This window comes from Crocodylus porosus, unplaced genomic scaffold, assembly GCF_001723895.1.
Source record: "Crocodylus porosus isolate Cpor-Errol unplaced genomic scaffold, CroPor_comp1, whole genome shotgun sequence".
NCBI classification, from domain to species: domain Eukaryota; kingdom Metazoa; phylum Chordata; order Crocodylia; family Crocodylidae; genus Crocodylus; species Crocodylus porosus.
This window is the reverse complement of record NW_017728947.1, coordinates 109,697,687-109,710,792: the sequence shown is the minus strand read 5'-3', so window position 1 is coordinate 109,710,792 and position 13,106 is coordinate 109,697,687. Positions and strand designations below refer to the sequence as shown.

General features: G+C 45.3%; 1 protein-coding gene across 5 annotated transcripts in view; it reads left to right on the top strand.

Moving 5' to 3' along the window:
• The window catches only part of RTN1 (reticulon 1), a 261,493-nt gene that overhangs the window by 225,248 nt on the left and 23,139 nt on the right, over window positions 1-13,106 (top strand). The window contains exon 1 of one of the 5 annotated variants that reach the window (XM_019550916.1): window positions 7,610-7,967. The exons of 3 other annotated variants lie outside the window; for them this stretch is intronic. In XM_019550916.1, the coding sequence (XP_019406461.1) occupies window positions 7,913-7,967 (55 nt within the window). In that variant the 5' untranslated portion in view covers window positions 7,610-7,912. Of the gene's footprint in view, window positions 1-7,609; window positions 7,974-13,106 lie in introns of those variants that run through there. One more of the 5 variants, XM_019550915.1, reaches the window with a different exon arrangement.

The window sequence follows — 13,106 nt, the reverse complement described above, 5'->3', positions numbered from 1 at the left end:
GGCTTCCAGGGGAAGTGGTGCAGGCTCCTAGCCTGGGGATTTTTAAAAGGAAGTTAGATGAGCACCTTGCCGGGGTCATCTGACCACGGTGCTCTTTCCTGCCAAGGCAGGGGGTCGGACTAGATGATCTACCTAGGTCCCTTCCAACTCTAGCTACTATGAAACTATGAAACCTGCATTTCCCCTCTGCTAGTGTTATTTGTGTATGTCTTGTAGTCCAGCGCTTCAAATAGTTCATCTTCCAAGTTTGCCCGCAGGAAACGATATTCCTCTCCTGAAGAAGCCTAATTCCCAGACAGCTGCCTGTATTGCTGTGCCTTGTCCTTGGTGTTGCTAGAGATGATATTAGTGCCGCTGTTCCCTCTCATAGCTCCTTTGCTTAGCCAGCTCCCTGTTTCCAAGGGACACAGTGCAGAGACAGCCCCCTTCTGCACTTCCGCAGCTGCCGGCATTAATCTAAAAGCCTTGCCGAGTCGCCATCCAGATTAGCAGCCAATACATAGGCTCCCACACAGCTGCACCCCAAGCAGCCTGAGAATAGTGCAGAGCAGTGGTCTCCAAACTTTTTTGATTGTGCACCCCTATCAGTAAAAAGTTTTTGAGCACACCCCCCCAATATATGTATATTTATAGAAACAGAAGTTCTAGTGTTTTCTTCCCGCACCCCAATGGATCATCTTGCACATCCCCTGGGGTGCACGCACCCCACTTTGGAGACCACTGGTGTAGAGCAGCGATTCCCTATCTGCGGTACACGTACCACCAGTGGTGCGCAGACACCCTGGCAGTGGCGTGCGGTAACAGATTTATTACAATTACTTTATCTGACAAAAATTTGCTGGTGGCGCTTAAGGTTGAGCTGAAAAATTTGCTGGTGGTGCTTAAGGTTGCATCATTTTAAACTGGTGGCATGCAATCTGGCAGTTTGGGAACTACTGGTCTGGACAGCACGACTGCTTGCTCCCAGACCTCCCTCTTTGGGGGAGAGAATGGTCCGGATGACCGCATCTTGCCTCCAAAGAGAAGCCACTGACCTCACTGTGACGAGAGAGGCATTTTGTTACTCTTTAAATTCAGTTTCATTTTAGCAGCGTATCGCCACTTCCCTGAAATAGCTGTAGTTGCAGAAGCGCCTGTCAATCGAGGCATATATATAATCATGAATAAGTAAAGGGAGGTGGCAGATGAATTCGCTGCATTTTTCTCTCTGAAGGGTACGATGCAGTCGGCTCTGGTGTTGGCAGACATTGACTGCAACACAGGGCACTCTAACATGTTAAATCACAGTATTAACCAACCAAGGTACCACCCTCCAAACTGTTTTGGTGCCTCCTTGCTCATTGGGGCTGTGGAAAGAGGGTGATAGATGTTAATTGGGCAGTAGACACCCCCCCACCGCACATCAGGTTCATTCAAGAGGTCCCTGAATGAGCACCAGGCATTACTGCTGCTCCACAAAGAAGCAGCTTATGCCTGTCTTAGGACAGCTGCGGTCAGGGCACGATCAGGGTCTGGTAGACTATGGTGCTCCACCAGCTAAGCCTGTTTCCAAGAGCTTTCTAGATGCAGTGCCAGGGGAAGGAAGACTCATACTCTTTCCTCCTCCATCCCTCAGGCACTTGCCTAACACAGGACCTGATTTGGCCCTTCCCCAAAGATGGGAGGAATTTGGCTTCCTAACAGTCCCAAGACTTCTCTACAGGTTTGTGTGATCTCCACGCAGGTCTGAGGATGATGAGAATAAAACACCTCCATGCTGTTGCAATTTAAAGGACTGTCTAGAGATCCTCGTAGACAGCAGGTGCTATTGGGCTAGGGTCTGTCCAGCGGCATTAGATGCCTCATAGATCTTCCAGTTTAAATCAATGACACAGCCAGAGTGAGGGCACAGAGACATTAATCAGTGCCCAAGGTCACACTGGACAGCTGTGGAAGAGCTGACAGTTGAACGAAGACCTCTTGAGTCTCTGGGCAGAGCCTTAACCACCAGCCAGCTTTCCTTTCCATCACCAGTGCATTAAAAGATCAATTCATGAAGAATTAGTATAGTGCCAACTGGAGTACCAGACACAGTATGGAGGATGCATATGTAGCATCCAGGGGCAATAGCAGCAAGAACCACAGGAATTGGGTGGAGGCACCTGAAATAGCTTCAGTGCACGCTTTGTTAAGGTCCCAGTCCTATTAGGCTATTCAGTGAGTCCATGGGAGTTTGGGGAACTCATCAGCCAATAGGGTAAAATCTTAAAGATGAATGTATGACAGTTTCACCCTTTGAGAAAAGAAATGCCCAATGTTAAGGCTTTAAGCCCTGAAATAAATAATCCTGCTGCAAGGGATGGAAAGATCTTTCTATGTCAGTGGCAGGGATATATTATTTTTATTATTCTTGGAGTGCTAAGGGAGCATTTAAAGCCAAGGAAAATCATTTGCCCCTGAACAGCTGGGAATAAATTCTGGTTTGTTCTTATATATTAGGCCTGCTCTACTCTGTGTACCCAGCTCTTATCTAGGACTGGAGTATGAGGGCTCACCAAGTCTATTGCGTAGTCTATGAAGTGGATCTTTGTCAGGTTTATAAGGAGAACAATGTAATGGACAACTCTGTAGAGTACTGGGATGCGTTCAGAGGTGCTTTTTTTCTTTCCGGATAGCAAAGGTTCAATGGTTGATGAGAAAAGTGCTTTTTAATAGGTAGGATTTTCTTATATGAAAGCAAATGGTAAAATCTTTGAGTTCTTTTTGTAAAAGACCTGGTTGTAAACAAGGGGCCTGATCTTAAAACTGGCTCCATGTGGGTTGAGTCCTATGTCTGTGTGGAGCCACACCAAGGTCAGATGAACTGGGCTTTTACTCACCTGTTCAACCACCATATCTTCAAATCATGATGCCTTTCAGTCTTTTGTTGCTTAACCTATAGTCAGGAAGACATGAGACATCTGTAAGATTGTGTTTGTTGGAATTTTTTTTCAAAAAATGCTATTTTTGTAACAGAGACCATGATTTCTCCAGTGCTTGCGCCTTGAGGAAGGAGTGTCACCCAGCAAACTTGCAAAATAAAGAAATGGGAACAGTTTTGTGGCAATTTGTAACAGGGAAACATACTCAAGTGCTCTGTATTTTAGTGCTGATCTGCCTTCTGCTCAACCTAGATGAAGATATCTTCTCCTGGAGCAAATGAACAGATCTCAGATTGATCATGTTCTGTCTCATGTTCCCATGACCTGCACAAATAGAGGAATAGGAGGTCCTACCAGCTACCTACCCTCTCATTTCCCATCACAACAAAGCCTCTTTCCAGTACCTTTCAAGACTGGTGCATCCACTCACATCTGCCTCATATTGCATGGCTATTACCTAAAATTTTATGACAGACTTTGGCTTGGAATGAAGATTGGCATGAAAAACATTCTTGCACTGCAGCAAGTGAAAGAGAAGAGTACAGACTGCCTTATGCTAGCATAGCAATGTCTTGAAAACTTCTTGTTCCTATCAGCAACTCTTTTGACAGCTGATATAATAACCAGACACATGAAATGTTAATTTATAAGATTTCTTGAACTAGAGGTACTCAGATCAGACATCAAGTTAACCAACACATGTACAGACTAGAACTCTGAAAATAGGGTGTCGTTTCTGTTCGGTGTCTTCGAAAGAGAGCACAACTTGGCAAGGGACAATACTAGGGCACGGATGACTTTGTGCTCTCCAGACTTTGAATGGCTGCAGAGGTTGCAATGGCCCCTGATACCAGCGCAGGTCTTGGGATGCTGGGCCTTCTGGCCATTTTACCTTGGCTGCCTATGACTTGTTCTGTTGTGCTGCGGGCAACACAGATGCTCTGAGCCCTGCATCTTCTCCTACCCAAGGCAACAGTTAGGGCCTGAAACTAAGTCAAACTTTCAGCTATAGAAAAGTCTGTAACTGAAATATGATCGCCATGCACCTTTGGTCTTCAGTAACCCGCAGATATTTCCCATAGCTCTTTGGAACGTGGAGATTTTTATGTAGCTTCTAAAATAGCATCCCTACTACTTTCCTCACTAAAACTGAGTACAATGTAACCAGATGAAATGGTCATCACCCTTAATATCATTAGTCTGACAAAGCTCTAAATGCCAGGAATCATAGAGTTAAAGATCTGGGTTCATCTGTAGTACTCCCCATTATACATTGGCACAGAAGGAGCCAGAATTAAAAAGAAATCTAACCAATGAAAATTTCCTCAAAGTCATTGCACAGTTGGTTAGACTGAAAATATTTAGAGCTTTGCCTTTGAATTGTTTTGCATGAAAGGTTTGAGCAATATCATTGATCATATCATACCAGTCTCAGCCACTGTAATTCGAGACAGGCCATGCACATTGACTGCAGTGTTCTGTATCAGGGCTCCCAATGCATGTCCATAATGTACGCAGCTTGACACGCGTGACAGATATGTATACAGCTGGGTTCTTCAACTTTCAGTCAAGGTCAAGGGTCACCTGAACCTAGCATTCAAAGGTGGGCATGACTTACCAGTTTCTGTAGCCAGTGACACAAGGGAGTGATGTAGCTAGCGTCTTGGCCAGACAAATTTGACTCCCCAACCCAAATGACCATTGCTATATTCTGTTACAAAAGCCATAAGGTGGAGAGCTGACAGCAGCCATTGGAGTCAGGGGTCATATGACAGGGGTATGAGTCTGCAATCCTGACTGTTAGTTACAGGGGACAAAGGAGAGTCAGAGGCAGAAAGCAAGTGAGAGAGAAGAAAGACTGAGCCAAATGCATCCTTGTGCCTCCATAAAAGAATGGTGCTGCAATAACCCATCATTATGTCATGAGGTTTGTAGCCAACGTGCAGTAACTGTCTGCTGCAGCGATGCATAAGAGAGTTTTATGTCTCTTTAATTCTATTCAGTGGCCAAGGGCTCTGCAGACACGGGTGCCACTGCCATGGGGTGTATCCACAATGCGTGTCGAGTTGTGTACATTACAGATATGTGTTAGGAGCCTCCTGCAAAACATTGAAGTCAATGTGCTTGGCTAATATCACAGAGACCTCTCTTTTTTAAGTAGCAAAATTAATCAGGCCATGTGAGAACATCACCCCATGCGAAATTTATTCTTTTTCAATTAATCCAGAAACATACAGCACACTTATAAGATGGGAAACTCCCTTCTTGAGAGCACAGAGGCAGCAAGGGATCTTGGAGTCATTACTGACTCCAAGGTGAACATGGGCTGACAATGCGAGGTCACGGGGTTGGCAGGGCTAACCGGACCTTGTCGTGCATCCACAGATGCATCTCAAGTAGGGTCAAGGAGGTGATCCTCCCCCTCTGCGTGACACTGGTCAGGCCGCAGCTGGAGTACTGCATCCAGTTCTGGGCGCCACACTTCAGGAGGGATGTGGACGACATTGAGAGGGTCCAGAGGAGGCCACTCTCATGATCAGGGAACAACAGGGCGGACCCTACAATGAGAGACTGCGGGACCTGAACCTGTTCAGCCTTCACAAGCGAAGGCTGAAGGGGGACCTGGTGACCATCTGTAAACTCACTAGGGGGACCAGAAGGGTTTGGGAGAGACCTTGTTTCCCCGAGCACCCCCTGGCATAACAAGGAATAACAGCCACAAGTTGTTGGAGAGGAGGTTTAGATTAGACATCCGCAAGAACTACTTCATGGTCAGGGCAGCTAGGATCTGGAACCAACTTCCAAGGGAAGTGGTGCTGGCTCCTACCCCGGGGGTTTTGAAGAAGAAGCTTGATGCCTACCTGGCTGGAGTCATTTGAGCCCAGTTTTTCTCCTGCTCAGGCGGGGAGTCGGACTCGGAGATCTACAAGGTCCCGTCTGACCCGACCGCTGTGATTCTATGATTCATACACAACAAACAATGGAAACTAGTCTTATTGTTTGTATAGATGCTTAAAATGTCCTAGGCAAAATCCCACTTAGTTATTTAGTAAAAAAAAAATGTAATTCCCAGCATACAACTATGAGAAGAAATTTCAAACTGAAGGAAGTTTTTTAGGGGGGTCAGGGAGAAGGGAGGAGTTGCAGTTGTAAGTTATTTTAATGTTAATATTCAGCTCATAAGGTCTTTGCCTAAAACAGCACTAGCAAATTTTCCAACTTAAAGACGAAAGTTTTAGTATATTAAGATTTTTCTCCAGGTGCTAGTTCTGCATGTCTGGGAGTGATGTTACCCAAGAACGACGAATGACTTGCAACTACCAGTTGAGGAGATTTCTGTTAGTTCAGGTGATGGAGGCCTGTGTTTCTGGAGCCAAAAGGAAAAAACAAGGGCTTGAATCTTATTTCTCCATGGCTGTGAATGTGTGTGTGACTTATCTAATTGTGCCTACCCACAGCCCAAGGGTTTGTTACAATTAGATTCACTGGTAGCTTCCCAAAACCACAGTGAAAAGGGGAGAATTTAGTTTTCACTATATATTTAGCTAGTAAATGAGACTAAGTTTAATGTGCAGGTATAATGTATGAATAAAAATATTGAATACGATATCTAATGCACGCCTGGGAGCTGGGTGGGTATTCCTGAATTCTGCTTGATCTGCTAATCGTCATTTCATGTTTGATTTATGGATTTTCATGTCCTGGGTTCCCCATCAGTGAAACGGGCATAATTTTACATATTGTGACATGCTTGGATGATTTATATGTGAAAAGTGGTGTGAAAGGGCAGAGCACTGCGCAACTAGCAGGTATCCTTGATACCAGTACTGGTTAACCATAGAGCACCTCACAAACCTTTCTTAACTTATCCATGACAGCTTTGTCAGGAAAATTGAGAAGCAGTTTCTGATGGAGGCATTTTGGCAGAGAAAGAAAGCCTGACCTAAAAGCTGCAGAGCTGGAGGAGGACCCAGAAATCCTGGTGTCCCAGCCTTGTGCTGAGACCACCCCGTCTCACACGCCTGCCCTATAAACTTCAGCTCCTACAGCTTCATGATCTTGGAGGTCCCTTCCAGCCCTACTGTCTGTGAATCTATGAATGGCCATGGGGCCATCTGTTATATGGTGACGATTTAAGAACTAACTTGCCGAGACTTCACCACTACCGTTCCTAGCCCCCTCTCTTAGGTCTTCTCATGGGACACATTCACCGTTCTGTCCCCGTTTTGGGTGTGCACGCGTGTATCTAGGCGCACACCTGTAGTACAAGGGCTTGGGTGTTTGGGTGTGATACCCTGCTCACTCCTGTACCCAAGGGGAGGATTGCTCTCCACTTCTCGGCGGTGTTTGACCCCCGACTGCATGCCCATGTGCAAAGCCTGGGCTCGCCGACCAGGACGAGACAAACAAGCCAAAGACGCGGTGGCTCTCTTGCACTGGATTCTGCCCCGGGGTTAATCCCGAGCAGCTCAGCTAATCTCCCCAGCCTTGCCGTGCCCGGAGGGAGCCGGGAGTTGCTGGGAATGAGCAAGGGGAGGATTTGGCCCACTGGAAAGCCAAAGCAAACGCGGCGTTTCTCAGGAAATTTCTGGAACACGAATAGTCACCAGCGAATAAAAAAACCTAGGGAGCAGCGCCCTTCCCTCCCCCCCGCTCCCACCCACACCCAATTTGTTTGTGTTTCTCCGCTGTCAGATGCAGTTAACCATTTCAGCGGCTGAACGGGGGCTGAGCTGCCAAGTGAATACTTTGGATTTGAAAGGCAACCGCAGCCCCTTTTCAAAGGAGCCTGCTCCGTCGGGCAGCCACATCCCGGTGCTGATTTGCTGCAGTGGAGACCGCAGCGTTTACAATATGCCCTCCCCCCTCCGCCTGTTCTGCTTACAGCATCAGTCTGTAGCCAGTGCAAGGAAGCAGCAGTGATACCCACTAAGCTATTCATGCTCGGGAATGCCTAAGTGATCGTACAGTGCCTCCGAAGAAAAGGCCAGCGATTGCTAACCTCCCTCAAGATGCAAGCCAGCGCCGATTCCACCAAGATGGACTGCCTGTGGAGCAACTGGAAATGTCAGGGTATTATATCTCTTCTAGTGTTGCATGCCTAGAATAAGGGAGAAAGGGAAACCCAAGGCAGGAACCATCCATTTTTGCATTGTTCACCTGTGGGCCTTTGCATGTTTTGTTTTTTTATTCCCCCCCCACCCCTTCCCCCAGAAGATTTTCCTTGAGGGGATTTTACGAAATAACTTCATTCGGGGTCTGTGGATTTGTTTGCTGTCTCCAGTTTTCAGCTGCTTCATCTTGCATTGAATACAGCACCTTCCTCCCCTGCCTGCAGCTCCTCTCACCAAACACCCATCCCTCCGCATGCTGCCTTTTCCCATCCCCTGACTCCCCGATAGCCGGCATGATTTCATGTCTCTTGGGCTTTAGAAGAGGTCAGCCCTTGTGAATTTGGGTCTCTTTGGGCTCGGGAGGGTGTGCAACAGTCACCTTTTGGAGCTCCAGCGTATCTTTTCTGCTGGGGCACACCCATAGTGAGACCGGGGGCTACTGTCAACACAAAGAAAATGTAGGTTAGGCATTATCTGTAATAACACTGAGCGTGCTGTGGCATTGCCATGCACTTTCCAGTTTTCTGGGTTCCAGCCTTGAAACTGGTCCCTGATTGTTTTTAGCCCTCTGCTTGCTTTAGGGGAAAAAAAATCTATGTATTCTGATGTTTTGCTCCTCTGTTGAGCAAGTGTAGAGAACAATAGAGCCTCCCTTGTGTTATAACAGATTTATTTTGAGACGGTCCATATTAGCGCTGGGTGTGGCCGGCTACCTCCTAGCTTGCCTTAGACAGCTTTTCAGCCATTTTTATTCAGCTTCACACTTCCCAGCCAGCGTCCCTCCTTTGTTGTGGTAAAGGGCTGGCCGTGTAACACTGCTTGTCGAGCAGATTACAGGATGGAGCCAGGCTCATAAGCTTGTGTGGGTATCAGGCAGGTTTTGTGTTCTTTCCTTTTAATTGTGCCATGACTGTCGTAACAGGAAGGTACCTGTTTACTTGGAGCCTGGGGTTGCATATGGGAAATGTTCTCCTTTAGGTCCCTAAGAGAGAGATTATGCCCGTGACAACTAATTAAAAGGCCCGCAGCTCATTCTGATTTCATACCATCAATAGCACAGTGTGCATTGTAGCAAGAGGCAGAAAACCATGCTGAACATGTAGATTTTCAGGGGCAGGTAGGTGGGAAGGGGGATACCGATTTTCTTCTGGGGGTTGCTGCTGATGTTTTTGAAATTTGCAGTTCTGTACATTAGTCTTCTGTCTCCCCTGAGCATAAGGAGGAATAGCTAAAAAGTAAACAGATGCACCTGTTAGTATGAGCCTCTAGGAGATGACACTTCACTTGAGTCAATCAAGGAGCAGGCTTCAGAAAAATGTGTGCGTTTGTGTGAGAGCTCACCACCAAAGTGCATGTATTTTAAATTGAATTCTGCATACAAAATGCCATTCAATTCTTCTTTTTGTTCCGTATCTTGTTAGAGAGACTGGCTGTTAAAATGCTGCTTGTTCTTGTAAAAATGATAGATATGCTGAGTCAAGTTCTCAAATTCACCTTGACTTATGCCCAGATTGGATTCTTTTTTCATCTTTGTCACAAAAAAAGAAAAAAGGAATTAATTAAAAAAGATAAGGTCACAGGGCATGCTATTTTTGCTGAATAGTTAATAATATGGTGGTATTAAAGAGTAATCTTTAGGTGTTACTCCCCTTTGAAATCTAAAGGCTTAAAATGTGGATGACAATATGGATCACATGGATTAGGGAAAAAATGCATTGGGATAAACCATTACCATTGTTTGTTTATCTTTTCCTTTCTCTTTTTATGCTTAAAAATGAAGCATCTGCAGTGAAATAGGGAAAGCACAAAAAGCGTCAAGAGACATTGGCAATGTCAGTTAAATCCATTTGATCAATCCCAGATGCACTGTGTGATGCAGAAGGGTAAGCCCAAAAAAAAGAAGGAGAAGAAAAAAGAAGCAAGCACTTCTTTTTTTTTTAATATGGTCATTGTAGACATTGTGTCAGCACAAAATATCTATTCTGCGGAAATTGTACATTTCCAGCTTCGTTAATTGTCCGCATCATCATTGCTTCATCTCCGATAACTTCTAATTAAGCTAAGGAAACAACAGAAAAAGAGAAGAGCCATGGCAAATAATTGCAGTCAGAATATACTATATTATGGAAATATGAGGTTGGGATTAGCACAGATTTAAATGTAGTAGAAATTCAGCCATGCAATTAAGTACAATGGAAGACTGGGGCTACAGTATGCCTAATCCTAGTAACATTTTGGGGTAGGTGCCCTGAAAGGGAATTGTTTCTTTTGAATAGCAAAGCATGCAAGATGGATCTTTATACCTTCTGTCAATATTCTTTGTGGTAATGAAGGTACAGTTGATATTATACCAGTGTGAAGTGTTCAGACATATCGTGGAGTGTTCACACCTAACTATATTGCATGTGTGACATGATTGTGTCAATGACAGGCTATGATATAATCCTATGGGAGAACAGAAGTGTCTTCCTCCCCTGCCTGGGCATGTTCTCCCTTAAAAATATCTCTGCAGTTTGGTGAATGGCAACCATCTTATTTCATTTATGCCTTCACCAGTGGAAGGCATTGTATGGGCTGGGATCAAACTAGCCATTATGCACGAGTGTGCAGAGGTACATTTCTGCTGGTCATGCCAGCTAACGCAGGCCTCCATGCATTAATATCCACCCAAAATCCACTGCAGAATGTAGTACTTCAGGGATGATGTCACACACCCATTGTGCAGTGCTCTGAGCTCATGCCCAAAGCATGAGTTTCAGAGGCTGAGCTTTTGGGAGCAGCTTGAAGACACAAGATGCAGCTCCTACCAGCTGAGATACATGGTTTGGTAAATCAGGCTACCTGGCATTTCACAGAGCTGTGGAACAACCCTCTAGGACACCTTCGAAGCCATGCTTATGGTATATACCAGTGTTGCAAAAGCCAGGTGCCAGTGTTGACTGGGAACACCGGAGTCCTTGATGCCCAGCTACCTGTTGCTTTACTGGAATATGGTCAGGAGCAGGGTTTGCACTGGCAGCTCTTCTGAGCATCCTCATACTTTCTCAGTTAACATACAAACTGGCTTTAATGTGACATGAAACATTTCTCCATGGGAATATATATTTTCTGCATTTAGCACCAGTAGGAATATTCACCAGTAATAATATTCTTTGTCAGTAAAAGGTAATCTTGTTAACAGCTTTGGGCCGGTGTCATAGAACGGTAATATCTTTCTGTTGGTATTCCTAGTCCTTTCCACTTTTTCAGGGATATAAGAACCGTAGCAGAAGTGCTAACGTCATGGCCCTGTCAGATTCTAGTCAATTTACAAATTCTGCTAAATACCTGTCATCAACAATCTCAGACAGGACACAAGAAGAGGAAGTGACACCCAACTTCAGCAAAAATTGTGGGCTCAGACCTCAGCTAGTATAAAAGTTCTTCAGTGCCAGGTGGCAATCTGGCATAGATCAATTTAGTTGCCTTGACTTCTGTAGCACATCCCTAGGCTCTATCCCAATGGACGGTGTAGCTTCTGATGTCATGGGTGATGTCCTATAAAATAACTAAAGATGCCAAGATTTTTAGAGAACAGGACAAAAAAAAGAATCTTCTGATTTCACATGTTCTTTGTCACAAAAATGATACGGCTGACCTCGTGAAAATCAGGAGGAGGTAGTGCATACTCCCTAAATTAGACCATTGCTTCTCAGTGGCTTGTTGGTTTTCATAATTAGCACAAAGTAGAGGGAAGCACGGTGGAGATGGCAGAGGGAGATGCAAATTGTTTATTGCAGGCTGTTTAACATGCAAGGAACCTGCTGGAACAGCTTACGTTTGTATGAGCAGACTGAGACTTTGGACGTTTTTAGACATTTTACCTGCAAATTGAGTCAGCGGGTGCTGGGTGACCTGGTGCATGTCCCTAATTGTGGTTTTTTAAGAGCTACACTTGTGAATATATTATGTTGGAGTCCTGTTTAGAAATCATACCTTACAGGCTCATCTCTGTTGACCTCAATGAAAGATTGTTGCTGTAGATTTATACAGATGCAAAGTCACTGAGAGGGTCCTAGTTATTTGGTCATCCAAGTTTTATTTAAAACAAAGCCCTTATTGCTACCTCTCCCTTGTTTTACCTTTTTTCCCTTTTCAAGTGGGCTTCAGCCTGGTCCCAGCACTAGTCTGCAGGCTGCTCACCTCATTGACACTCCAGATAGCTGTACCGACAGCTCTCCGAGGCTGCTACCTACTTCCTCAGACGGGCGCTGTCCATTCAGCCTGTTCTGACGTAGCAGGAGCCTGCCCACTCCTCTTGGCTACAGGCTTCCTACAAGCTGCCTTTACAGGGCATTAGGAATAACAGGACTCATCAAGTATTATCCATGCACCTTTTCCAAGGAAACAGAAAGTTTCATTTTCTCTTAATTTTGTGTTTTCAGCTGAAATTTATCAATTTTTATTGGAACAAAACAAGCAAACAAAAAATGTCCCATTTGCTTGAATCAAGACAAAGCATTTTGGGGGGGAGTCTTTCCCATCCCCTGGTGAAAAAGGTGGGGAGGGGGTAGCAGAAAGGGTGGGTGGGGGAAAAAACCTCACTTTAATTTTGATTCAGTCAAAGCCACATTTTTATACCACCAATAAAAATAAAACATGTCAGTCATTTGACATACAAAAGTGCTAGTTTCGTGAAAACAAAATCCACTGGTCCTAGGAAATGGGCTTTCTGTGCTATGCCTGAGCCACCTCCTTGCCTATCACTGCCCGTCCAAGTAGTGCACATGGACTGTCTACGTGGTAGTGCTGATGAGGAAGGGGCTGAGCTTTCTGGTTCACCCAGCTGGGAAGGTTTAGGTCCGTGTGCTATGAGCATGGCTTAGAGGTGGGCACTTTATCCAGGAATATGAGAGGGCATGTTAAAGATTTCATAGATTTCATAGACATTAGGGCTGGAAGGGACCTGGGAAGATTATCGAGTCCAGCCCCCCGCCCAAAGGGCAGGAAGTCAGCTGGGGTCATAGGATCCCAGCAAGATGAGCATCCAATTTACTCTTGAAGGTGTTCAATGTGGGTGCTTGAACCACCTCCGCTGGCAGGCTGTTCCAGA